The sequence below is a fragment of the Stegostoma tigrinum genome, chromosome 11 (assembly GCF_030684315.1).
Source record: "Stegostoma tigrinum isolate sSteTig4 chromosome 11, sSteTig4.hap1, whole genome shotgun sequence".
Classification (NCBI taxonomy): domain Eukaryota; kingdom Metazoa; phylum Chordata; class Chondrichthyes; order Orectolobiformes; family Stegostomatidae; genus Stegostoma; species Stegostoma tigrinum.
The window spans coordinates 46,052,111-46,079,306 of record NC_081364.1 but is presented as its reverse complement, the minus strand read 5'-3'; the positions used below and the strand labels follow the sequence as shown (position 1 = coordinate 46,079,306).

Sequence of the window (27,196 nt, the reverse complement as noted above, 5' to 3'; positions counted from 1 at the left end):
GAGGGTTACATTCTGAGGAAGGATCACCGGACCCGAAACGTTAATGGTTTCCTCCTCCACAGATACTTCCAGACCTGCTGAGCTTCTCCAGCAACTTTGTTTTTGTTTCTAGAGGGTTACAATGATGGCTTCAGATGAGGGAAGAAGGGAGCGAGCTTGAGTGAAACATTAAGCGTCAAACTGGTCAGAAGGGCCAATTTTGGTATTATATATCCTATGAAATCTTCAATTCACTTCCCGGATTTCTCTGTCAATTTCGGAGGATGGGCTACCACTCTGATTTCATTATAGAGCAACATGGTGACTCAGATGGTTAATACTGCTGCCTCACAGCACTGGGGACCCAAGATCAATTCCACCCTTGGGTGACTGTGTGGAGCTTACATGTTCTCCATGTACTTTATTCCATTCTCCAAGGTTTTGTCTTATTTGAATAACAGAACTTTTCATATTAAATTTTCCTCAAAGATCATTTCCCTCAAAATATTACAGTCTACATTCATTTTCTTTTCATGTACTACTGCTCTCAGCAGTTCACAGCGCCAGCGCCAGCGCCACCCCCACCCCCAGCCACAATTGGGTTCTCCAGTCTTCCATCCCTGATAATTTGGTTGCCTCCAGAATATGGGCTGCTATTTTCCTTAATAACCTTTTGTGACATTTTGTTAAATACCTTCCAGAAATCAAAGGACAGCATGTCCACATGCTCTCCTTTATTCCGAAGTGCTTGTTACACATTTAAAAAAAACTCCAATAAATCAATTCCCTTTTACTTCCAGTCTGATGGAATCTTTCCAGAGTCTAGGAATTTTTGGAAAATTACCATCAACATATCTACCTCAATTAGCCACCCATAAAGAATCTAGAATGTAGTTCATCAAGACTCAGCGGACTTGTCAGTCTGCATGTCCATCATTTTGCTCAGTACTATTGTGATTTCATCAAACTCCTCTCCACTTCCTGATTTCTATCTATTTCTGGTAAATATTTATGTTATATCTGTCTTCATCACAGAAGGTATTTGTTTATTACACCTACCATTACTTTAGTATCTACTGTTAATACTCATTCTCTACAGGAACAGTATTCACTTTATTTACAGGTTTCCTTTTTTCCCCCCCACATACCCTTAGAAACTCTTAGGTATTTTTACATTTCTAGCTAGCTTTCTCTCAAACTAATTTAGCTCTCCTAATTAATCGTGCTATTATTTATATTCAGTCCAATCATCTTTGCACAGTCATATGCTTTTTTCACTTGCGTTGACATTTTCTTCAAAATTACTACAGTGGGTCCTCCTAAAAATCTTATTTATGTTAAAAATACAATGTGTGGAACACCTCTCCTCCGTCTGTAAACAAAGTGCAACCTTTGTTTGTTAAAGGGGCAGAATATGAAATATACTCATTATAGGACACAGGCAAGATGCCAATATAAATGATTTAAGTGGACCAGTTCACAGAACATCAAACCAAAATTGTAAATCTTCCTGAAAAGTCATTCATTCATTCATTCAGAAAAATCTAAACAAGAACAGCAACTCATATTCCATTTGGGAACCCTGCAGACCAATAGCATCAATGTGGATTTCACGACCCTCCTTCCCCTGCTGCATCCCAAAACCAGCCCAGCTCATCCCCACCTCCCTAGCCTGTTCTTCCTCTCACCTATGCCCTCTTCCCACCTCAAGCCGCACCCCCATTTCCTACCTACTAACCTCATCCCGCCCCCTTGACCTGTCTGTCCTCCCGGAACTGACCTATCACCTCCCTACCTCCCCACCTACACCCACCTCTATTGGCTCCATCCCTGCCTCTTTAACTTGTCTGACTCCTCTCCAGCTATCTTCTCCTCTATTCATCTTCGATCCGCCTCCCCCTCTCCTGATGAAGGGTCTAGGCCCAAAACGTCAGCTTTTGTGCTCCTAAGATGCTGCTTGGCCTGCTATGTTCATCCAGCTCCACACTTTGTTATCTAGAGTTCTGTGTTTTTTTTTTAAATATTAGGTGAGAACTTTAAATAGGAAACAATTTGTTTCAAAATGCCTGTGCATTTATCTCAACTCAAATCTATGAATTCATACAAATATTATACTAACAATTTAGAGCGATAGGTTATTGAGAACTGTAAAACAATCTTATGTGGCCATTAACTAACTTAAAAGAGTGATAATACAATTAATAAGCAGGAGTAAATATTTAAACTCTAAATAGCATTAATTCTAAATGTGACATAAATGCTGAATCCACTTACCCAACACCATTAGTGAGGCATTGGCCAAAACAGCCCCAGCAATATTTTGAGCTGTACAAGTGTAAACTCCCATATCTTCAATCTTGACATCTACGATAAAGAAAACATCGTCTTCTGGCATCACGTGCATTCGCCTTTCTCTAGCAGCAGGGAAGTCTGTGCCACCGTCCTTCTGCCATGCAATTTGTGGGGTTGGATGACCAGTGGCAGCACATTCAAGACGAGCATTGGCTCCTGTTCGAATCGTAATATCTCTTGGAGTCTTAACAAATGATGGTAACACTGTAAACATAAAATGTTCGAGCTTATTCAAATATTGTTGATAAAATAATGTGAAGAATTGTCAATTTCAAACTTTTTCGGTTTATTTCATTAAAACCTAGAAGAAAACTGCAGCAGAGGTATCAGATTTTCAGTTATTGTTGAGAAAACAAGTATCACACAAAGTCATTAAGTTCAGAATTTTATTGCACTGCTAGTGCAGAATTTAAACTGCAAGTTCCCTCAACAATGGTATCTTGTCAGCCGTCTGCAAGTTGACCATAAAAACATGCTTTTTATAGAAGTCCCACGTGCGAACTTAATAAATAAAGTTAAAATTGCATGGATTGTGGGCAAGGGTAGAGAATTGGTTAACAGGGAAAAAGCAGAGCGTATGAATGAACTGCTTATTCTCAGACAGGATGTGACAATTTGAGTACCACAAGAATCAGTGCTTGGACTTCAATCCATATCTGTGATTTGGATTTCAGGCCAAATGTAATATATTCCAAAAGGCAGATATAATACAGACAGGTGAGTTTTATTGGTAGTCGGAACAAAGGTGCAGTTCTATGGTGAGAGTTGGAAGGTATTGATTACCAAAAAGGGACCTAGGTGTTCTTGGTCATAAGTCACTGAAAGCTAGCTTGTAAGTGCTGAAAGCTATTTGAAAAGCGATATTAACCTTTATTACAAGAGGATTTAAGTACAGGAACAAAGAAATCTTGATTCAAGTGTTCAGAACACTGGTGAGACTGCACCTATTGTGTGCGATTCTAGTCCCCTTGTACAGGAAAAGATATGCTTGCCGTAAGGGAGTGTGGTGGAGTGGAGGCTCTCAGATAGATTTCAGGAAATGACAGGACTGTCCTGTCAGGAATGATTGAGGAGATTGGACCTGTATTCTCTGGAGCTTTCAAAGATAAGGGATCATCTTAGCAACTTTTAAGACTTTTTTTAAAAAAGGTATAGAAATATGAGGAGATGTAGAAAAGACACTTCTCTGATTGTGGAGTTTAAGACAGGGGAATGCGTTCTCAAAATAACAAGCCTTTTAAGATTAAGATGAGGAGGAACAACTTCACTCAGAGGGTGTTAAATCTTTGGTATTCTCTGAGGAAGCCACAGAAACTCAGTCATTAAGTTTCTTCAAGACATTGATAGATTTCTAGTTATTAATGACATTAAGTGGGAGGAAGATCTCTCAGGATTATGGCATTTAGGTAGATGATCAGCAACATGGTTGACTCTTAACTGCCCTCTGGGGCAGTTAGGGATGGGTAATAGGTTGCCTTGCCAGAACCCCTCATCCTGTGAATGAAAAAAAACATTTGGAATAACCATGATGTGGAGGTGCCAGTGTTGGAGTGGGGTGTACAAAGCCAGAAGTCACACAACATCAGGTTATAGACCCAATGATTTGTTTGAAATCACAAGATTTCAAAACATAGCCCCATTGTCAGGTGAAGTGAGAGGGAAGCACAGACACAGAATTTATTGGCAGAAAGATCAAAAGATCATACGAATGGCACGAGTGGAGTATCACTTTTGATCACCTGCTTAGACTTATTATTTGAAAATTCCACTCACACTACTTGTATGATCTTTTGATTCCTTTGCTCTTGATCTCTGCCTATAAATTCTGTGTCTGTGTGCTTCATTTGACAAAGAGGCTATGTTCCCAAAGCTTGTGATTGCAAATAAACCTGAACTATAACCTAGTGTCATGTGATTTTTCAATTTGGAATATCAGCAGAACACGCTCAAGGTGAATGGCCTTTTCCTGCTCCTATGTTCCTATATGAAAACAAACATCTGCGCAATTTATGGAGTCAGTTATTCTTCTGGATTTAGGATTGTCAACTTGGACTTGCATTTTTAGTAACAACTCATGTAAAAATTAGAATAATTTGAACTTATTAGGTACTTATCCTCACCATTTACTGTAAGCTTAGCTTTATTGGAGTAGGTCGAGCCAAAGTTGTTAGTTATAATACACTGATATCTTCCCTCATCAGAAAATTTCACTTTCCTTAAAAGAAGACTGGTTGTGTACTCCATTACTTCACCATCTTTTGCTCGCACATGTGCAAAGTTCTCAATCTCAGCATTGTGAAGAATTTCATGATCTTTCTTCCAGGCAAATATCATCGGAAAGCTGCTACTGCTTGCTGCAGAACAAGTGAAACGTATATCCTTGCCGAGCATTGCCATGGTTGTCTCTGGTTGAACTATGATCTGAGGCTTTGGAAAGTCATCTGAATAGTTAAAAAAGGAAACATATATGTGAGGAACAGTTCCAATTTAAGGCAACAATGTGTATGTCTTTGGATGCGCAGGAGAAATAAAATAATCAAGACAAAGTGATGTGAATTATAAAAGGGTATGACCAGAATGGCCAAAAGTCTAGGATTTCAGCTTTCAAGTGGAAAGTCATTCAATCTATATCAGTGATTTGGAGTTCAGCCCATATATAATATTTCTAAATTGGCAGATAGTACAAAGATTGACGGGAATTTGAGTTAAGAGAAGGATGCAAAGGGAATTTTAATAGACTTAAGTGGGCAAGAGCAAGGCCCATAATAATATAATATGGGTAAGTAGAGTTTTATTCCCTTTGGTAGTAAGAATAAAGGTGACTTATAGTGAAAGTTAGAGGTATTGATGACCAAAGGGGACCTAGGTGTCGTTGGTCATAAGTCACTGAAAATTAGCTTGCAAGTGCAGGCACTATTTGGAAAGCAAGTGATATTAACCATTATCACAAGAGGATTTAAGTAAGTTTGCATAAAATATTCTGGTTTTGCAAATTTCCAACATCAGTTGCATCAAGTAAGTATTAAAGATAAGCAGTTTTCTATGAAGATTGATCCTTCCATAAGTCGTACCTACAATAATTGCATACTTCTCTGTAACTAATTTTACACCACCATTGGGACAGCTTTGCACATCATGTTAATCTTGGAGAAAAATTGCATTCTAAATAATTTCAAATTATTCCATGGTTCATGCAGCATAACTTGATATTTCATTAACAAGCATACTATTGAAGTTAAACAAGATCAGCTAAAATAAGACTAAAAATATTAATACAAACGACAACTTCAGCAAAAACATGCCCCACAAGTAGTCAAAAGCTTTTAACTGTTTTAAAACAAAACTTACCACAAATAAAACTTTCTGCAGGCACAATGAAGATACTTTGGCCTTTCAGTGATTCTGGATGAGCACATGTAGCAACTATACTAGATTGGAAACCTCTTCCAATGAGCCACTGTGGCAGCCATTTTAATTGGCAGTCACATAAAAAGCTATCACTGTTCATTGATCTGTAGGAACACTTAATTTGTTAATGTGTTGAACATTATTTAAGTTTCTAATAAAACTCCAAAAACATAAAGCTTACGATTAATGCAGCAGCCTCAAATGCATTTGACAGAAATACATGAGAACTAATGTGAAATTAAAGGCCTGCAGTCCTACCAACTTTAAGAATGTGTGCATGTACAGACAGCCAGAGTCTGTAGCAAAAACTATGCATTATCATGATCAAATTGGTAAGCACTTACAAATACAAGTTAATTAATGGTCAACACAAATTTGGTACAGACAAGTTAGTGGTTTCACAGACAAATCTTTGAAGATGGTTAAACAAGTTCAGAAGATTGGTGAAGCAAAGTGTTCCTGTGCTTTAAACATTGGTGTTTATTAGATTAGATCTTAGGTGGGGCAGTGCATGTCAAGTTTTGAGAACAATTTATAGGAAAAATGCCAAAGCGTCAGAAAGGCTGCAGAGAAAATGTGTTTGTATAGCAGCAGGATATACACTTAAGTTGGATCCATAGACTAAAGGAGTTTGGATCATTATCCTTAGAACAGCGAGATGAAGAAGTTTACGGTGTTTAAAATTATGAAGAGGAGTCTTGATAGAGTAGAAAGCAAGAAACTGTTTCTCTTGGTAGGAGATTAAAAACCATCAAATAAGAATTGCAATAATTAACAAAAGCAGCAGTAAATTGTGATGATCTGGAGCTCACTGACTAAAAAGCGTAGTGGAACTTTATGCAAAGGGAATGGGATATGTGCTTGAAAATGGCCATCATAATACAGTATGAAGAGCATGAGAATCTACTTAATATATTTCTTTCAAGGAGCTAGCAATGACACTGTCAAATGGCCTCTCTCTGGGCTGTAGGATCTCATGATTCAACATTCCACAGTTTCCTCCCATTCTGCGCACTCTTATTTTTGGTAATGACTTCCTTGACTGAAGGTTTTCCAAATACCTAATGAAATCCTTATAAAGGCCTGTACACACACCCATATGCACTATCCTAGTCACCACCTCAAAAAAATTCAAGTTTGACCAAAACAGAAGAGATCAAGAAATGCAAATGTAAAATACTTATCACTCAAACTGACCTTACATGATCTTTTGCATTAAGTATTAAAATTATCATGATGACAGCCCAGCCCTAAAACTGACCATTCCTCCCCTCACCTTTAATTCAATTTCAAGTCCTCAAATGAAATTCCCACTGCATCTGATATCTAAAATTAAGCTTTTTGTTATTGGTCAAAATGCAGTAATAGACAAATTTTGAAAAGCTTTCAAAATAAAAAGATCAAATCCTCCAAGAAAGTTACTACTGTATACCAATTAAACTGGAAAAGTTGTCTAACATAATTTTCAGCTATTTAAAACTAAGGTCTTCACAGTTGGTGAAACAGCATTTCATGCTGATGAAAACAGATTTTGTGATGTGCACATTTTCAGCTGTACAAAACAAAACAGATTCAGGTTCCACTTCTAAGTTCATAAACAAAGGTTACTTAAAGTAATTTTTTAAAATTCTGTAATCCTGAACAGACTGGTTTTGAAATATTCTATATTTGGCGATATTGCAAATAAGTGAATAGAAAATTCAATTGAGTAAACTTTTATATGTGTTTTGCATTGGAAGCTACAAATAAAAGCAAGCACTTTATCCACAAAGATCGCTTTTCCAAAGTACAATTTGATTTTAGGGGTTTACTACAGGCCCCCCAATAGCAGAAGGGAGATTGAAGAAAGCATAGGTCGACAGATTTTGGAAAAGTGTGGACGCAGTAGGGTTGTTGTAATGGGTGACTTTAACTTTCCAAATATTGATTGGAACCTGCTTCGAGCAGAAGATTTGAATGGAGCTGTTTTTGTAAGGTGTGTTCAGGAGGGTTTCCTAACGCAGTACGTTGACAGGCCGACGAGGGGAGAGGCCATTCTAGACTTGGTGCTTGGAAACGAGCCGGGGCAGGTATCAGATCTTGTGGTGGGAGAGCATTTTGGTGATAGTGACCATAACCGCCTCACATTCTACATAGCTATGGCGAAGGAGAGGATTAGGCAAAATGGGAGGATATTTAATTGGGGAAGAGGAAACTATGATGCGATTAGACATGAGTTAGGAAGCATGGACTGGGAGCAATTGTTCCATGGTAAGGGAACTATAGACACGTGGAGACTGTTTAAGGAACAGTTGTTGCGAGTGTTGAGTAAATATGTCCCTCTGAGACAGGCAAGAAGGGGTAAGATAAAGGAACCTTGGATGACGAGAGCGGTGGAGCTTCTTGTGAAAAGGAAGAAGGTAGCTTACATAAGGTGGAGGAAGCTAGGGTCAAGTTCAGCTAGAGAGGATTACACGCAGGCAAGGAAGGAGCTCAAAAATGGTCTGAGGAGAGCCAGGAGGGGGCACGAGAAAGGCTTGGCAGAAGGAATCAGGGAAAACACAAAGGCATTTTACACTTATGTGAGGAATAAGAGAATGGTCAAAGAAAGAGTAGGGCCGATCAGGGATAGCATAGGGAAATTGTGTGTGGAGTCTGAGGAGGTAGGGGAAGCCCTTAATGAGTTTTTTGCTTCTGTCTTTACGAAAGAAACGAACTTTGTAGTGAATGAAACCTTTGAAGAGCAGGTGTGCATGCTGGAATGGATAGAGATAGAGGAAGCTGATGTGCTGAAAATTGTCAAACATTAAGATTGACGAGTCGCCAGGCCCGGACCAGATTTGTCCTCGGCTGCTTTGGGAAGCGAGAAATGAAATTGCTTCGCCACTTGCGAAGATCTTTGCATCCTCGCTCTCCACTGGAGTCGTACATGAGGACTGGAGAGAGGCAAATGTAATTCCTCTCTTCAAGAAAGGAAATAGGGAAATCCCCGGCAATTACAGACCAGTAAGTCTCACGTCTGTCGTCTGCAAGGTGTTAGAAAGGATTCTGAGGGATAGGATTTATGACCATCTGGAAGAGCATGGCTTGATCAAATACAGTCAACACGGCTTTGTGAGGGGTAGGTCATGCCTCACAAACCTTATCGAGTTTTTTGAGGATGTGACTAGAAAAGTTGATGAGGGTCGAGCTGTGGATGTGGTGTATATGGACTTCAGTAAGGCATTTGATAAGGTTCCCCATGGTAGGCTCATTCAGAAGGTCAGGAGGAATGGGATACAGGGGAACTTAGCTGCTTGGATACAGAATTGGCTGGCCAACAGAAGACAGCAAGTGGTAGTAGAAGGAAAATATTCTGCCTGGAAGTCGGTGGTGAGTGGGGTTCCGCAGGGCTCTGTCCTTGGGCCTCTACTGTTTGTAATTTTTATTAATGACTTGGATGAGGGGATTGAAGGATGGGTCAGCAAGTTTGCAGACGACACAAAGGTCGGAGGTGTCGTTGACAGTATAGAGGGCTGTTGTAGGTTGCAGCGGGACATTGACAGGATGCAGAGATGGGCTGAGAGGTGGCAGATGGAGTTCAACCTGGATAAATGCGAGGTGATGCATTTTGGAAGGTCGAATTTGAAAGCTGAGTACAGGATTAAGGATAGGATTCTTGGCAGTGTGGAGGAACAGAGGGATCTTGGTGTGCAGATACATAGATCCCTTAAAATGGCCACCCAAGTGGACAGGGTTGTTAAGAAAGCATATGGTGTTTTGGCTTTCATTAACAGGGGGATTGAGTTTCAGAGTCATGAGATCTTGTCGCAGCTCTATAAAACTTTGGTTAGACCGCACTTGGAATACTGCGTCCAGTTCTGGGCGCCCTATTATAGGAAAGATGTGGATGCTTTGGAGAGGGTTCAGAGGAGGTTTACCAGGATGCTGCCTAGACTGGAGGGCTTATCTTATGAAGAGAGGTTGACGGAGCTCGGTCTCTTTTCATTGGAGAAAAGGAGGAGGAGAGGGGACCTAATTGAGGTATACAAGATAATGAGAGGCATAGATAGAGTTGATAGCCAGAGACTATTTCCCAGGGCAGAAATGGCTAGCACGAGGGGTCATAGTTTTAAGCTGGTTGGTGGAAAGTATAGAGGGGATGTCAGTAGCGGGTTCTTTACACAGAGTTGTGAGAGCATGGAATGCGTTGCCAGCAGCAGTTGTGGAAGCAAGGTCATTGGGGTCATTTAAGAGACTGCTGGACATGCATATGGTCACAGAAATTTGAGGGTGCATACATGAGGATCAATGGTCGGCACAACATTGTGGGCCGAAGGGCCTGTTCTGTGCTGTACTGTTCTATGTTCTATGTCCACTGGATTACTTCGAGCCAAAACAAATTTCCAACAAGTTGGTGTGAAAGCTTTCAATTTACTTACACTTCTTTCAGATTCTTCATTTTGATGAATGCTTCTTCCTGGATAGACCTGATCATATTGTTCCCCAGATTTCTGTAAAAGGAGGAACTATATGTAGCCATTGGTTCAAAAATTTCCATGGTAAAATAATTAATTTGTTCATTTTTTTAAAAAATCTGCCAGTTAAATCTTACATTTACACAGGTTACTGCATGTACACATCTTGACATCTACCTTTGTACTTTTGAGCTGAAGAGATATTTCACAAACTGTACAGGCCTTGCAGCAATTTATATTGGAGGGTCAAGAAAGAGAATCTAAAGTTAACCCACATCTGGAGTCATTAAAGTTTGCCCTATTCAGTCACGTACAAAAATATAAATATGACAGCTTGTCACAATATACATTAATGTTATGGGTGCAATGAAGCATAACTTTAAAATTTGCCGGTCAAGTTCTTGGAAACATTGTGAACGGTGAAGGTTGATGCAGAACTTGGAAAGGACAAACACTAGTTGGTGGAATGGACAGACATTTGGGAAGTGAAATTTACTGCAGAAAAATGTGATTGATTTTAGTAGAAAAAAAGTACAAGCAAAAGGAGGTTAAGGAACAAAAGGGACCAGGGTGTACAGTCATTCGAGTTGGCAGAACAGGTTGAGAGCATAATTAACAAAGCATGTACTACCTTAAACTTTATAGCCCTATGAACAAAGTTTATGAGCAAGTTATGTTGAACTTGTGAAAGTACTTCCACAGCTGTAGTATTTCATCTATTTCTGCTCACCACAATTTAGCAAGGCCATGAAGGCCTTGAAAAGAGTGCAGAAACATTCAAGAGAATGGTTCCAGGTGCAATGAACTTAAGTTTTCGAATTCTGATTCCAATGAAAAATCATTAAAATTAAAAAATTAACTCTTATTTCTCTCTCTCTACAGATGCAGACAGACTTGAGTTTCTCCAGTACTTTGCTTTTGTGACATGTGAAAACCTTTTTCTCATGAAGTGTCATTAATGATGGAATACACGGTCCAAGGGTATAATTGAGAGTGATTCAATCAACCCACCCTGAAGAGAATTAGACTATTTTCTGAAAAGGAAAAGTGTGCAGTGTTACAAGGAGACGACAGAGGCTTGACAGCAAGTAACTTCTCATTCTAAGGGCTAGTGCAGACACAAATGGGTGTTTCTGTGCTGCAATAATTCCACGGTTATGCGCTTTAAAAATATCAAAACCCCTCTGGAATATAATTTCACCCATAAATAATATATACAAAGCCCATTGAGAAAGTACTGTTTTGTGTTTTAAAAAAGTAACTAAATAATTAAAACGAGTTTAGATAAGGTCTACAAATGCAAGAGTTGTTCAAGCATTTTACTCAAGTACATCTGTATAATGTAAAATTAATAAGCAAATTGAAGAGTCAAAACAAAATGCAGAATCCATTTAACTATGGACAACAGAATGTCAGCTGACACTCAAATGCAGTGGCAAAAGTGCTGAGCTATTGCTGCTGCCGCACTCTTTCAGTTGAGGTGTTGAAGTCAACGTTCTTAGGTGGGCTTTAAAAATTCCAACAGCACTATTTAAGAAAGGGCTTGGGTGCTTGCCTGCTGCACAAGACAATATTTAACTGACATCACTAGGGGGAGGCAATGGCCTAATGATATTATCACTGGACTATTAATCCAGAAATCCAGATAACGTTCTGGGAACCTGGGTTCAAATCCTGCCATGGCAGCTGGTGGAATTTGAACTCAACAAATACCTGGAATTAAGAATCTTAACAATGACTGTGAATCCATTGTCAATTGTCGGAAAAACACACTGGTTCACTAATGTACTTTAGGGAAGGAAACTTGACAGCATGGATGTGGAAAGGAGGTCTCCTCTTGAGAGGATGGAGAACTAAGGATCACTTTTTTCTTAAAAGTCTGGCCTACATGTGACTCCAGAGCCACAGGAATATGGTTGACTCCTAACTGCCCTCTGGGCAATAAATGCTGCCTAAGAAGCGATGCCCTCATCCCGTGAATGAATAAAGAAAAAAAAACTAAAAACATATTAGTTACTCATTATGTCACTGACTAACCAAGCTATGTATAACCTGGCTGGTGTATTTGACTTCACTACTGGTGTGAATGTTCTGAAGGGCAACTGAAATGTACAAAGTTCTCCTAACTTGTAACATTAGATTGCACAAAGAAGTTGCAGGTTATCACAGAAATCTGACTGGATAAAAGGTGAATTGTTCTATCAAAAAAAAATCAAGTCCCAAAATATTCTCTTAAATAACACGAATGGCCTGACAGCAATATTTATTCAACGCAATAGAAGTTTTAAAAATACAGGTAAAAGATTTCAACTATGTGCAAAACTCATTCTATAGAATTCTGCTTTAAGTTTATTGGACCATCCTACAAAGCAAATCTCGCGAGTCAACAAAAATACTCAATACTCAAGATTAGATACAGTAGACTGATACGAACCCAGAATTTACTGATTCATAAGCCATGAATATCTAATTTTAAGTATTGGTAATGGTATTGTCTATAAGGGCAGATTCTAAATTTTAAGCAAACTAACAGTACAAATGGAAGGAATTCCAGCTTTGAGTCTCCAGGATATGAATATTTAAAATTACAAATGAAAGTATTTAAACAAAATATTTCTCCAAAGCAATGATTTTTGTTGACTTCAACTCACATGGAGATGCAAATTAATAGCAGAAAATGGTCAATCTGCCTTACACACCTATTTCACAATGCAATAAAATCATGGCTAATCTGATTACTTTATGTTCCTGCCTCCACTTGATAACCTTTCACACCTTGCTTATAAAGAATCTACCTATGCCTTAAATTGTACGAAGAACTTGCTTCTACTACCATTCAAGGGACAGATTTCCAAAATCTCTCAAACCATTCAACACAAAAAAAATTTCCCTACCTATCTGAAATGGACTGCCCCACTTTTCAGAAAAAAAAGTGATCCTTAGTTCTCCATTCTCCTATAAGAGACCTCCTTTCCACATCCATGCTGTCAAACCCTTCCAGATCTTGTATGCTTCAAGCAAGTTTCTGCTTACTCTTCAAAACTCCAATGATACAAGCCTATCCTGTGCAACTTCTCATGGTAAAACAAACACCCATTCTCGGTATTCTCTTTGAAATTTAGTAAACCTTCCCTAAACTGCTTTAAAAAGGAGTGAATTCCTTCCTTAAATAAGGAGACCAATACTGAACGTCGTACTCCAGTCATAGTCTCACCAATGCCCTGGACAAATGAAACATAACCTTCCTACTTCTGCATTCAATACCACTTTCAGGAAACAATAACATTCAAATTAGCTTTCTTAATTGCTTTATGTGCTTACATACTAACCTTGTAAGATTCTTGCACCAGGACACCCAGGTCTCTGCAAATCTCAGAGCTTTGCCATCTTTCACAATTCAGATAATATAGATTTTTTTATTTTTCCAGCAGTAACGAGCAGTTTTACATTGTCCCACATTATACTTCATTTGCCAAATCTCTGCCATTCACTTGGGCTATCTATGTCCTTTTGTAGCTTCCTTATGTCTTCTTCACAACTTACCTTTCCAAACTGTTAATCAATAAATTGTGTCAACCGTATATTTAACTATACCTACCTTTGATCCATTCATCCAAATCATTTACATAAATTGTAAAAGTTGGGGCCCAGCACCAATCCTGCAGCATGCACTGTATTTTGTCAACTAGGCAAAGGTCCATTTATACCTATTGTTTCCTGTTGGCTGGCCTGTCTTCCATCCATCACAATATCTTACACCTTACATCATGTCACCTCATCTTTTATTGAAGATCACAACAGCCAACAGTCTGGAAAGACTACTAAGTGATTCTCGTGAATGACTGGCAAAAGATCCTATTTTACAATTAACTTCCTCATCTAAATTAAAGGGATGGAATTTATACAAAAATTATGAAACTAGGTTAGCAAAAGAGATTTGATCAACAGGGTGGGAGTGAATTACTGAGTTTAATTATCTAGTACCTGAGGTTCTCCTTTCATGCCTTCAGGGCATAAAAACAACAAAAAGTTTAGACTATAATCAGAAGTAGGCAGATGGCATCTGCAAATGCAACTTCTGCTCAGTTAAAAAAAAGCTATTAAATTGCTACTACCCTACGAAAGCAGCCACAGTTGGCAGACTACGAACTCAGTGTATTGTGGGATACTCACAGGTGTTCGAGGGCCTCCAGTCCTATGAATGCTTTTTTGGCTATAGATTTGATCTCGTTTCCAAATAGTGTTCTGCAGTTTCATAAACACATACAGGAGATGAACAGAAAAAGAATAAGCACAATTAGTTCAGCAAAATTGGATAAAGAAACTTGACATTGAGAAGGAAATTTGAACTGCTCTAAGATTAAAATGCAAATTCAGTACTGGGCTCTGCTGCTTCGGAAGGAAGTGTCTCAAGAATTCATGAATTGCAAGAGGAGAAACCATGTGGCTCAAATTAAATTAAGTACCAAAACATATCAGCCTGCTGAAGTAAAAAAAAATCTGTCCAGTCATCAGCAGCAAGTAACAGGCAAGATTAACTGTGCTGACATCTGCAGCCTCCAGGATTACACTGGACAGAATGCTCAAGTTCTTCCAAAATCTTCCAGCCAAATCTACTTGCTTCTGATTTATTTTCTGGCCTTGCATACCTTTTGAAACACCTAACCCTGTAGCTTTACAAAATAACTACACCCAACAAACTATTAAAATCACACTAGACTCTGCCTTAGAATGATTTTAGATTTTGTAATTATGCTGAAAGGCTTCTCTCATTCCTTAAGAAACATACTGAGTAGCATGACAAACTCCCTTCATCAACTTAGGTAATTTTGTTCCACGGGGAGCTAAGTCACATAGACCCGAAAAATACTAGTGCTAGCTGATTCAGGCACGATCAGCCTACGACTGAAGACTTTGCAACTAGAGTATCCTTGACCCGGGGAATTTTTTTTTTTAAAAGATCCATCAGTTTATTCATTGCAGGGTGATATTCAATTGTACTCTGCCGGAAAAAGTATACATATATGAAGAGTTGAATTCTCTTAAATTAGTTCAAAAGGATGTGAGTGGCAAAATCAATAATCATTTCCAATCAGAAAGGGTCAAGATGGTTTTGGAGGTGAGTTTGCTCGCTGAGCTGGAAGGTTAGTTTTCAGACGTTTCGTCACCATTCTAGGTAACATCAGTGAGCCTCTGACGAAGCGCTAGTGTTATGTCCCGCTTTCTATTTATCTGGTTAGGTTTCCTTGGGTTGGTGATGTCATTTCCTGTGTTGGTGATGTCATTTCCTGTTCTTTTTCTCAGAGGATGGTAGATTGGCTCCAAATCAATGTGTTTGTTGATGGCGTTCCGGTTGGAATGCCATGCTTCTAGGAATTCTCGTGCGTGTCTCTGTTTGGCTTGTCCTAGGATGGATGTGTTGTCCCAATCAAAGTGGTGTCCTTTCTCATCTGTATGCACGGATACGAGTGATAAAGAAACAACATGACCCACTATCACTCGTATCCTTGCATACAGATGAGGAAGGACACCACTTTGATTGGGACAACACATCCATCCTAGGACAAGCCAAACAGAGACACGCACGAGAATTCCTAGAAGCATGGCATTCCAACCGGAACTCCATCAACAAACACATTGGCTCCAAATCAATCTACCATCCGCTGAGAAAAAGAACAGGAAATGACATCACCAACCCAAGGAAACCTAACCAGATAAATAGAAAGCGGGACCTAACACCAGCGCTTCGGAGGCTCACTGATGATGTTACCTAGAATGGTGTCGCAACGTCTGAAAACTAACCTTCCAGCTCAGCGAGGAAACTCACATCCAGAACCTCAACCTGAGCTACAAATCTTCTCAAAACTCGTTAGGTCAAGATGGTGGTAGACTGTTTTCTTAAACCACAGTAGTTTGTGGCGTAAATACACCCCAAAATTCCACTAGGAACATAGTTCCAGGATTCTGAGCCAGAAACAGTGAGGGAATGACAACAGATTTCCAATTAAAGATGATGTTTGCCTTGAGTGAGAAACTTATAGGTTAGTGTTACAATACAGCTTTTCCCCTTGTTCTTCTAGTTGATTGACATTACTGGTTTTAACGCAGTGGTGGTAATGGGAGCGTATACTCAAGGTGGACAGAGTGCCAAATTAGCAGCTCTGTACTGAATGATGGATAACAATATTAACTGCTGGAGAAATTTGGCAGGTCTGGCAGCATCTGTGGAGCGAAATCAGAGTTAACATTTCGGGTCGAGTGACCTTTCCTCAGAACTGCGCATGGGTCACTCTAGACGGAAAGAGAACTCTGATTTCTCTCCATAGATGCTGCCAGACCTGCTGAGCTTTATTAGCAGCTTCTGTTTTTGTACTGAATGATGCTGGGTTTCTCGAGTATTGATGTAGTCATACCTACTCAAGAAAGCGGAAAATATTCCACCACACACCTGACTTCAGCTTGTAAATTGTGGAAAACCTTGGATGACCCAGGAGGTGAATTATTCAGTGGCTACACAAACAGATCAGAGGCAGGGTACCATACACATGTTTATATAGGTATTCAAATTCTGTTTCTGGTCATCTATAGTCCTCAGGGTGCTGGTTGAGAGAGGAATTCACCAACAGTAAAATCAGCTAAATGTCAACAGGAGATGGTAAGATTTTCCCTTATTGGAATGGTGACTGGTTGGCACTTGTGTGACATGACTGTTACTTACCACTTATCTGCCAAACCTGAATTCTGTCCAGGTTTTGCTACATGTTGGTGCAGATTGCTGTATGATTTGAGGGGCTGCAAGTAGAACTAAATCATGCAATCATTGACAACTTTCCAATTTATGCCTTGAGGGTGAAGAAGGCCCGTGGCAAAGTAAATTAAAGATGATTGGATGTAAAATGCTGATCAGAGGAACTCCAGCAATGTCGTCCTTGGGCCAAGGTGATAGCTTTCAACAGCCATAATCACGTTCCATTGTGCTAGACATTAGCTAATTACATCAGCTTTAGCTCACCAATGCTGACATGTGGAAAACTTTTGAAAGCCATCCTTTTGGGCACGTTTTACCCATTCGGCTGCAGCCTATCACATATGTTACCTTTTGGACAGGAGGGATGAGGAAATTTTTCAGAAATTAATTTATACCAGAGGTGATCCAGGCACAAGTACCTAATGCCATGTACGACCATCTTTAAAACAGTAGAATCGCACTAGCAATGAATAATAAAGAAACAAACTTCCAATTCTCACGAAGTTGATAAATACACAAATACATCCATTCTTCCATTAAGCCAGAGCAAATGGCTTTAGGGCGGCACAGTGGCTCAATGGTTAGCACTGCAGCCTCATAGCGCCAGGGACCCGAGTTCGATTCCAGCCTCCGGCGACCGTCTGTGTGGAGTTTGCACGTTCTCCTCGTGTCTGCGAGGGTTTCCTCCAGGTGCTCCTGTTTCCTCCCACAGTCCAAAGATGTGCAGGTTAGGTGGATTGGCCGTGCTAAATTGCCCCTAGTGTTCAGGGGTGTGTGGGTTATAGGGGGATGGGTCTGGGTGAGATGCTTCAAGGAGCGGTGTGGACTTGTTGGACCGAAGGGCCTGTTTCCACACTGCAGGGAATCTAATCTAAATGCAACAAGCACGTAGATTTTTGAAAAATCCATAGAAGTGAAGTTATTGAACACCAGCATTGTGTTGTGTGAAAAGTGACAAAATCCACTTTCAATGGATGGGAGGAAGGGTTGGGGTGGGGGGGGGGGGGGGTGGGGGGGAGAAGGGGGGCAGAGATCTGTGTAGTTTGGTTGAAAGGGAGGCATAATATTAAAAATGAAAGCAGCTGCATTACTGAGATGTATATACTCCCTCTGAAGGGGTAAGACTTCAAATACAAGACTGAATAGAATGCATGGATTACTGCAGCTGCAAAAGGAAGGTGATGAAATGAGTGGTAAAAGGAGCTAAAAATTTCTTGTCTAACTCGAAGAAATACATGTGATCCATCAATGCTGGCCTCCTCTGTACTTTTGATTTGAATGACTACACCACTGGCAGCTGTACCTTCAGCTGCCAGATTGTAAACCTTTGGAGGTCCTTGTCTAAATCTCTCTGCTTTTATTCCTCTCTTTCATCCATCAAGGTGCAAATTAAAACCTACCTCCTTTGCCTATCTGTCCTAATATATCATACAGCTTGATGTCAAGCCTTGTTTGATAATGCCCCTGTGCAGCCCTTGGGACATTTACCATATTTAAAGGCACTAAATAAACACAAGGTGCTACTATTGTACAGGTACATGTCATGATGCATGGCTTATAATGGATAACATAACTTTTCCCTTCGCTTTGTTTTACTGCAGGCAAAAATGCTAACCCATTGCATCAACATCTTGATCTCACTAATAGTTACACATTAAAAGGGCAGAAAGAAATTAAAGGGACCATGCAAAATAAACCTAAATTTTAAAAGGAAGCATTGATCAAGGTTTCAATATAAACACACAAATAAAACTCCAAGCTCAGTTAAACTAAAATAGACCCTCACTAGTCTTCCCACTGCCCACCCCACCCCCCCCACCTTACCTGATGTCCTTTTCAAAGGCTTTCCACACAGTTAACAGTGGAATTGATTGCGCATGTAGGACTGTGGGTTCTTTAAACTGATATGCCAAGAATATCTAAAAAGGTATGCTTAATTTCCAGGATTCTCTAGCTTGAATTTTATAACTGTACAAATAGTTTAAGTACATCACATTACAACTTCTAAACTGAACAGTCATTGCATCTCATCACTTTCCCGAGTGTTGTACTAATGGTGAGTCTAATTTTGAAAGTTCCTTTTCAAAGCTCAAGCACAAGAACAATGGTTGTAAAAGAATAAGCTTCTCATGCATGCAGTTTGGCTGACTTCAAAAGATGAGATACTCACAGCTTGCTCAGACCATCCAAACCAACAAAGGCTCCATTTGTATCTTCTATTATTCCGGAGATTTCATTATTGTCCAGTTCCCTGTAGGGAAGGAAAAGAAAGTACAATCAATTGTCTTACTCATTTACATTTCGAAAAGGTAAAGAATAGGGGAGGAAAGTACTTCTTTAGTTTACTACAATACACACAGAAAGAGATCAATCATGAAGTTATTGAATACAATATAAAATCTTATCCAGGGTCCTTTTAAAACTGCTGTTGAATATTATCCTAAAAAAAAACACTGCTGTTGTTTTATATCTGATATTTTTGCAAGATGGAACAGCTAATATTTTTGGGTTGAACTAGGCCACTAAAAAGATTAAAATTTACCAAAATTTTGAATTTCTACAGAATACCTCATATGCATTTTATTACAGGATCTGAGCTTTTTAATTCTTCAAATGCTTGTGTGATTATTTCAACAAAGTATTTCAAAATATGGAGGCAAGAGTTAGAAAACATTGAAATTTACTTTCAAATTCCTCAGGCTGTCAAAACTCATGCCACTCATTAAACAGTAAACCACAAGATTCTTTTCGGATTCTGTATTAACAATATATCATGTCATGCTCCAAAAAAAGGGTGCCAACTTCAATTCCTAATTATAAGATCAGGAACAAATACTAACCATGGCAAGGTTTATAATGACATCAAATTTGGGATGGCTGGGAAATCTTCCTGTTGCCTTACTGGTTGTGACAGTCATTTGGAATGAAGTTTTCTACTTTCAAAGTTGGCTACCCCTATTCATCACTCCTCCTGGAGTTTTTAACGTTTGTTGGTATTTCTAAAATCATTACTATTCCATTTCTATAACTTATCAGTATAAAGATTTCTTTTCACAAAAAAAATCATATTCCAATGATTCAGAGGAAGATGTAAAATTGCAGAGGTCTTTGGAGGAGAGGATAAACTGAGACAAGTTCTACATTGTCCCTTCACCTGTACAATTGACTGGTCCACTTCTGGCCACACAAAATAACGATGATTAAATATTGCATAATTGCAAAAATGAAATAAATCAGAATTATGTTTTATGAGATGAGGGAAAAAAAATGAATTCCAAACTTAAATAAAATCAGTCAAAAGGTCAAAAATCATCTATTCAGACATTCCGCAGCATGTCAACCTTGCAGTCGAACCATATTAGGTTGTTTGATAATTTTAAAAGAACGTATCAGAAAGCTTTAATATGTATCTTTGGTAAATTTTTATTATTGATTATAAATATGCAAATTACTCTCATTAAGCATCAATTTAAGGAAGTTTATTAGCAAACGGGACAGCTATTAATTTCATGTTAAGTATGCCACTTTGTGATTAATCCTTTGAGGAATGTGTGTTCCTTAATTACTGCCAAGCAAGTTTCATTTTGACTGAAACAATTCCCCAACAGCTTGCAATATCAAAACAACACAAAGAGGTGGTGCGGTCAAGGTGATGACGACGTAGTGGCAAAGTCATTCATCTTCAAATCTAAAACCCCAGATTACCATTTTGGGGACATGTTCAAAACCACCCCATAGCCAGCGGTGAGAGGTGAACTTTAGAATTTTGTGGTGCAGCGGTCAAGGATCAAGTCCCATTTGCCCCAGAGGTGTATCATACCATGTCTGAACAGGTTGATTAAACTAACTAGAGAAAGGCAGTGGGTAGTAATTAGCTTTCATTATCATCAGTTTATAGTAATAGGAAAGAAAATTCAAAAACCAATGCTACCACTGACATTTGGAAACTGAAAAATAATTTAACTTTTGGTTTTACAAAAATTGGACAGTTTACAGTTATTGTAGGAACTGAATTATCCATTTGTCTGCTTCTTTAATTGTATTAAATAAATCTGCTAAGTTTTTATACAACATGAAATTTATTCTCAACCTATGTAAGGGAACAATAAATAGATCCAAGACGGTTTTTAAAAATGGTTACACACATGACTGTAGGACAAGGCAGACTATTTGAAGGCTATCAAAGGAAGACAGAAAATTGCATAATATTTCTTTAGTTAAAAGATGTTTGCATCTCTGTATTAACTTGCCAGAAATGTAAGTTATGCAAGTTTTGGAAAACAATACACTTGACAAACTCAACCATAAGACACAGAGCTGTTAGTTGTGGAGTCACATGCAAACTTAGTGAGAGATTTGGGAAAAAATTGATGAGATGGCCCAACAGACTATAGTTTATAAAAACAAACCAAAGAACTGTGGATGCTGGAGATCTGAAATTAGAACAGGTATTTCTGGAGAAACTCAGCAGGTCTGACAGCATCTGTGGTCAGAAAGTAGAGTTAACTTTCAGGTCACTTGACCCAAAACAACTCTGCCTCCTCTCCTCAGGTGCTGCTTGACCTGCTGAGTTTCTCCTGCAATTCCTGATTTGGTCCAATAGCTTTTTAAACAATTGTGCTATTATTTTCCCCTCCAGTCACTGGGTAGAGTTTCAGCACTACGAAAAACATTGACAATTTAAAAATTGAGTTGTGTATATACCACAGATCTTAACATAATCTTTCTTGCTTAAAATTCATGAAGTAATGTGGTGAACCAAAAGCTGTTGCAATTTTTGATACCAGCCACACAGGATCTATTCAGTTAACACATGCAGTCAAGAGAACAATACCTTCAGTTTGTATCAAATTCATGCAAGCTGGAACAAATCAGAAAGCCTCAATATTGTACTGGCTGTCCTATTCTAATGATAAACAATACATTTAACATGAAGGTGTCTGAAATTAATTTATATATTAAAGCTTTAAATTTAGTTTCACATTACATACAACTACCTACAACAACACTTCAAAAAAAAGTAATTAATTGACTGCAAAGTGCTTGGAGACATCCAGTCATCAGGAAAAGTGCTGTTTAAATGGGTATCTTTCTTTTCTAAAGAGAATTTGATTCTCAGCTTGACCAGCCCCCTTCCCTCAAGAAAAAAATACATACAAGTAGAACAGAGTGGCATTCTATCCCCTAAACATAGGGTTTGTAATTGACCAGACATTGTATTCTGTATAACAGCAATGCATTTGCTCATTGCATGTTTTTCTTTTTAATTGAAAGAAAAGGAGGGTGAAGTAAAAGGAAAAAAATGTTCTCCAAGTACAAAAACCTTTGATTTGAGTTCTTTTTGTATTTACTTCCTTTCTCTTACAAGCTTCGTTGGCAATTTCCTATTCTTTCTGGCTGGCTAGGCCTGAATGCCCGTTGGCTTGTTAATCATTACTGTGTGAAGGCCGCAAGGCTTGACCTCCATTTGAATAGCTATGCATTTCAGCAGTTTCACACCCACTGAAGGCTCGTCAATCCTCAGCAACAATGGAACCATAATTAAAGCATGCTCGTTTCTCTTCACCAGGTGCAGGACCGAACGGGCCTCTGCTTTTTTAATTAGAATTCTCGGCATTCAAGTAGAAAACCACAGCACACTGTCATGACTGATTGTTCGAAATATAAACATAAACCTCTGAAACCCTCCAAGGAAAGACCAAGTTCTGTCAGATGTCTTCTTGCAACCAGTATCTTTTGCTTCTACCTTTTGGTGCAGAGAAGAGGTGGTGGTGGTTGTGTAGATTCTTTGTAAATTCCTTTTCAATGGAAAATTCATGACTAAACACAAGATTTGGCAGCCACCCAAGAACTAAAAACTAAAGCAGATCTTTAAAATGCAACATTAGGTTTTTTAAAGCTATCAACAACTAATCTATTCCTGTCCCAAGAAAAATAAAAGGTACTCATTTATCCTGTAAATTTTACAATTGAGCTGCCAACTTTTGGTCACTGCATCTTTTAAGCATACTTTGAATAACTGGATACTGTATTTGCAATATGTACTATTGATTTACAACTGCTAGAAGTGGTACATTTAATGATCTTAGCCTCTTACAATTACTGACAACATTATACCTGACTAGAGATTAGGAAACTTGGAGCTCTGATTTTTGTTTGCATTTGGTTGCCTACTGAATCTTAGCAAAGATCAGAAATATTTCACTCACTGAGAACAACCAAAACTATTGTAAAGCACCTCCTTCATAAGTGTGGGAACATGCAAAGCTACCTTCCCAAATCTGAAAATCGGTTTTGAAATTTGACAGCAAAGTAACTTCTGCCATATGGAAGGATAAACAAATAAATAAAACCACACTTGTAGAAATTAAATGCATCCTCATAGTAAGTTGTAAATTGATGTTTTATTATGATAAATTTACTAAATTTATTACCATTTTTATTCCTTTTCTAAACAAATTACTGCATTTTGAAATTTCAGGATTAACAGAGCATTGGGCAATAATACTTACATAAAACGCTAAAATTGCTTAAAAGTATAATGAATTCATACTAAAAGTGAAAATAGTTTGAAAACAACTCTTGGTCCCTTTTCTCAGTGCAATGAAAATCAATGAGAACAGCATAGATAATTCATTAACAGGATATGCAATCATCTTATATGGAGTCTTTTATTCTAATATACCTAAAATTGACAATAACTTTGACGATAATTAATAAAAAACGCTTGCCTGATATTTCCTTATCAGGAGCCACTGTTATACAGTTTGAAAATCAGTAGCCAGTTAATATAGTTAGAAATAAACATAGATATTGCTGGAAAAGCTCAGCAGGTCTAGCAGCACGTATGAAAAGAAAATCAGTTAACAGTTCAGGTCCGGTGAACCTTCCTCAGAAGCCAGACCTGAAATGTTAACTGATTTCTCTTCGCAAATGCTGCCAGATCTGCTGAGTTTTCCAGCATTTTCTTTTGCTTCTGATTTACAGCATCAGCAGTTCTTTTGGTTTTTATTTTATTAGTTAGAAGCGGAGGTTCATAATTTAGTTTTTCAGGCTGCTAACCTTCCCTGTCCCACTTAATCCATTCTTTTAATCTTTGAAGCTACATTACCATTTCTATTTCTCTTATTTTACCCTGTAAAATACTTATAATTGAATAAGTAATGCAGAGCAATTGAGTAACATGTTACCTGCTATTTCTACATTAACTGATCTATGCTAAACTAGGAAGAAACAGATGCCACAGAAGCAGTTGACAGAAGCTAACAAGTATTGCCACAAAGATGGAAGAGATTTAAAACACAAGGAAAGCTTTACACTGGTCAATGAAACAGTCTAACTTTCCTGCAAATATTTCTGTAGCATTATGCCTGTTCAACTTTAAACCAGAAACATCAAACTAAAAGGGTACTGACCTCGCACATAGAAATAGATTGCTACTGCATACACTTGCATACAAGCTGAGTAAATGTCAACTGCGCAATTACAAATGTGAAAACAAATACTTTAAAAGCATGGTTTCCCCAGATTGAAGCAAGTTTACACCAGCATACAATTCAATGTTTAAAATCTCAAAAGATTTCAAACATAGAAAGCCATAAGAACTTTGCAATTTCATTCAAGTAAACATTATTTGGAGCATTATTGCACAAGATCAGATTTACTCAAACCCTTTATTTAATACAAATACAAAAAACAGCATGAATTATTTCATCAACGTGGCACTAGATTGAATAAATCAAAATATCTAATTGCCTGATTACCAGTAACAGCCTTGTTTCACAGATATCCTTAAACCACCAATATTACAAAACCTACACTTGTTTAAAACAACCTCAGAATGTCCCAAAGTACATCGGAATTAGTAGCAGAGACTACACCCGCGTAAATACTGCAGAGAAGGAAAATGTAGCAGCCAAATTCTGTATTTCAAGACTTCACAGCCAGTAAATGGTTTTGGTGTTAACAAGAGAGGGAACAATGCTGACTCAATTCAGGAAAATCCCTAACTTGCGAGAAAGTGCAAAGGAGTTGTTTACATACACTAACTGAGCACTAACCAGATGTTCAGCATCTTCTAATGACTTCTAAGACTAATTTCTAGTAACAAGCCACTCTCGTGGATTGCTGTGATGGTCCGCGGAACAGTTTTTAAACAGCTATTTCATATTAATGGAGAAATGCCTAGATGCAACAATCTTAATTTAAATGTGAAAACACAGGATTTAGTATATCTAGCTTATAATGAAATATCTGTCATGGTAGCGAATGTTGTAAATTGTTATAATATCCACATTGAAACCAAATTTGTTCATGTCTCACTATATAGCAAATTTCAATACGTACAATACTCGCAGAGTTCGAAGTCCTTTAAAGGCCCCATCAGCAATATGACTTATACTGTTGTGACTTAAGCGAAGAATCTGGAGCCCACTTAGCCCTGTTAGGCTTCCCTCATCCAAACTGATCAGGTTATTGTGCGAAAGGTTTCTGAGGGGAAAAAAAAAGGACTTAGAAAAGTTTATAGATATTATACATTTTTAATTATTAGTTAATAGCTAATTTGAATACACAAGCAGCTTTTGGCACAGAAATAATGCATTGACTTCCCCCCTCACCACAGTAATCTTTGCCATTTACCTGTTGTTTAAAGCTTCCACAGGTGTACTGACCTTCAGAGCACTCAGTAAAGTGACCAGTAACATGCAACCCTCAATAACCTTGCAAGCCTTTTGAAGTAAGCAATGCGATCAGTCTAACACTGACCTCATTTATGCATTCCCATTAGAAGTTATGGTAGTGCAGCGCCCAAATTAAATAATGGACAATATTATTACCACCATTGCCTTAACCAGCTGAGCCACTAAAGTGGCAATAAAACAAAACACACTAAATTCTCTATTCAGTTACCTAAAGTGTGAGAAATAATACATCAAACTTGCCACAGTGCGCAGATGGAAAATTAAAACATCTTTCGTCTCATAGAATCTAGGTAAAGAAAACAGAAACTATCTATGCGGGGGGATAACAACAGCGAAAGTACACTACACACAAGTGTAAAGCATCCATGTGTATCTCCTGCATACATGTCAACCTTTTGTGGATTTCAGGTCAAGTTTAATCTGTGGACTGAACCCACATTCAAGTTTAGAGAGCAGCTTGATTTGCACTCACTTGTATACAACCCAATAGTATTTCTGTTTATTAAGTGTTTTGCCGAGTGAGGCAATATCATGGGATTTTTCATTTGTAACTATGAAAACCCAGCTGGAAATTTTCTGAAATGCGCACCAAAGAAATAGGATTCTGAGTGAATGGTTTTCATAAAGCCTTTTTTGTGACTTTGGGTTTACATTATGAAAGCTGACAGTGGTTTAAAAAGAGATATCATATAGAAACAGAAAATAAGAATAGGTCACCCAAGCTTCATCCCTCTTTCAATATGATCTGGGCTGCGCATCCAACTCAGTACCCTGTTTCTGGTTGCTCCCCATATTTTTTGATTCCTTGAGCCCCACAGTTAGATGCAATTAGTTGTGCAATATTATGAAACTATCTATCTTCATTTGACAAATCTCAAAAGTGCTTTCTACGTCACCTTAACAACCACAAATACATACCAATCATCCATTAAAATATATTAACTGGATACTAAAATTTTTATTTCCGTCAAGGAGTAAAACAGTATGTTTTAGATACAAGATCAAGTGAAAGAACAGCTACAAAGATTAACAGATCTCTCATTTAAATTCAGAATGAATATCATTTGTTACCAGAATTAACTCATTATGTTTTTTCTTTATTCATTCTATTTAGTCTAAAATGTTCTTTATTCATTTAATCAGAATGTAAATTTGTTCCCAAACTGAAGAAATGCAAAATTTGTTATCTGTGTGTTTATATTCCACTTACTAGCCTATAACCAAAGTTACAATTTCAATGAATTTCAGATTTGAATTTTTGAGAAAAGTTTTAGAAAATATTTGCCGACATATTGCCATCAATGCAAAGTCAGACTGAAGTCTACCTTAAAAGGCAGAAGACTACCAAAAACAAAATCTACCACCCAGCAACAAACAAAAACAACTCCGTCACCAGTACAGTCATATTGTATACTCATATCAAAATAAAACAGGAACTACTTCATAGCTGTCTATTTTACATAACTGTGATAAGTCCTAAACTAAAACAATGTTAATCATACACTTTTAATTATTCCAGTTATTTTTTTCAGTCCACATCTAAGCAAAGCTAACTTTACATGTTTTAGTAG

General features: G+C 38.1%; 2 protein-coding genes across 6 annotated transcripts in view; one reads left to right on the top strand and one right to left on the bottom strand.

Annotated features, from left to right (window-relative positions):
* The window catches only part of slc25a26 (solute carrier family 25 member 26), a 212,392-nt gene extending 200,972 nt beyond the window's left edge, over positions 1 to 11,420 (top strand). Inside the window, exon 10 of the mRNA XM_048547940.2 lies at positions 11,058 to 11,420. Within this exon, the coding sequence (XP_048403897.1) occupies positions 11,058 to 11,073 (16 nt within the window). The 3' untranslated portion in view covers positions 11,074 to 11,420. The remainder of the gene's footprint in view (positions 1 to 11,057) is intronic.
* lrig1 (leucine-rich repeats and immunoglobulin-like domains 1) overlaps positions 1 to 27,196 on the bottom strand; it is a 104,346-nt gene that overhangs the window by 7,290 nt on the left and 69,860 nt on the right. For all 5 annotated transcript variants that reach the window (XR_007249256.2, XM_048547935.2, XM_048547936.2 and 2 more), the window contains 7 exons: positions 25,270 to 25,413; positions 19,094 to 19,174; positions 14,349 to 14,420; positions 10,140 to 10,211; positions 5,680 to 5,843; positions 4,452 to 4,772; positions 2,254 to 2,535 (listed from right to left, as the gene is read on the bottom strand). Coding sequence is in view for 4 of the 5 variants with exons in the window: in XM_048547935.2 (XP_048403892.2) it covers positions 2,254 to 2,535; positions 4,452 to 4,772; positions 5,680 to 5,843; positions 10,140 to 10,211; positions 14,349 to 14,420; positions 19,094 to 19,174; positions 25,270 to 25,413 (1,136 nt within the window). In the remaining variant the exon portion in view is untranslated. The remainder of the gene's footprint in view (positions 1 to 2,253; positions 2,536 to 4,451; positions 4,773 to 5,679; positions 5,844 to 10,139; positions 10,212 to 14,348; positions 14,421 to 19,093; positions 19,175 to 25,269; positions 25,414 to 27,196) is intronic.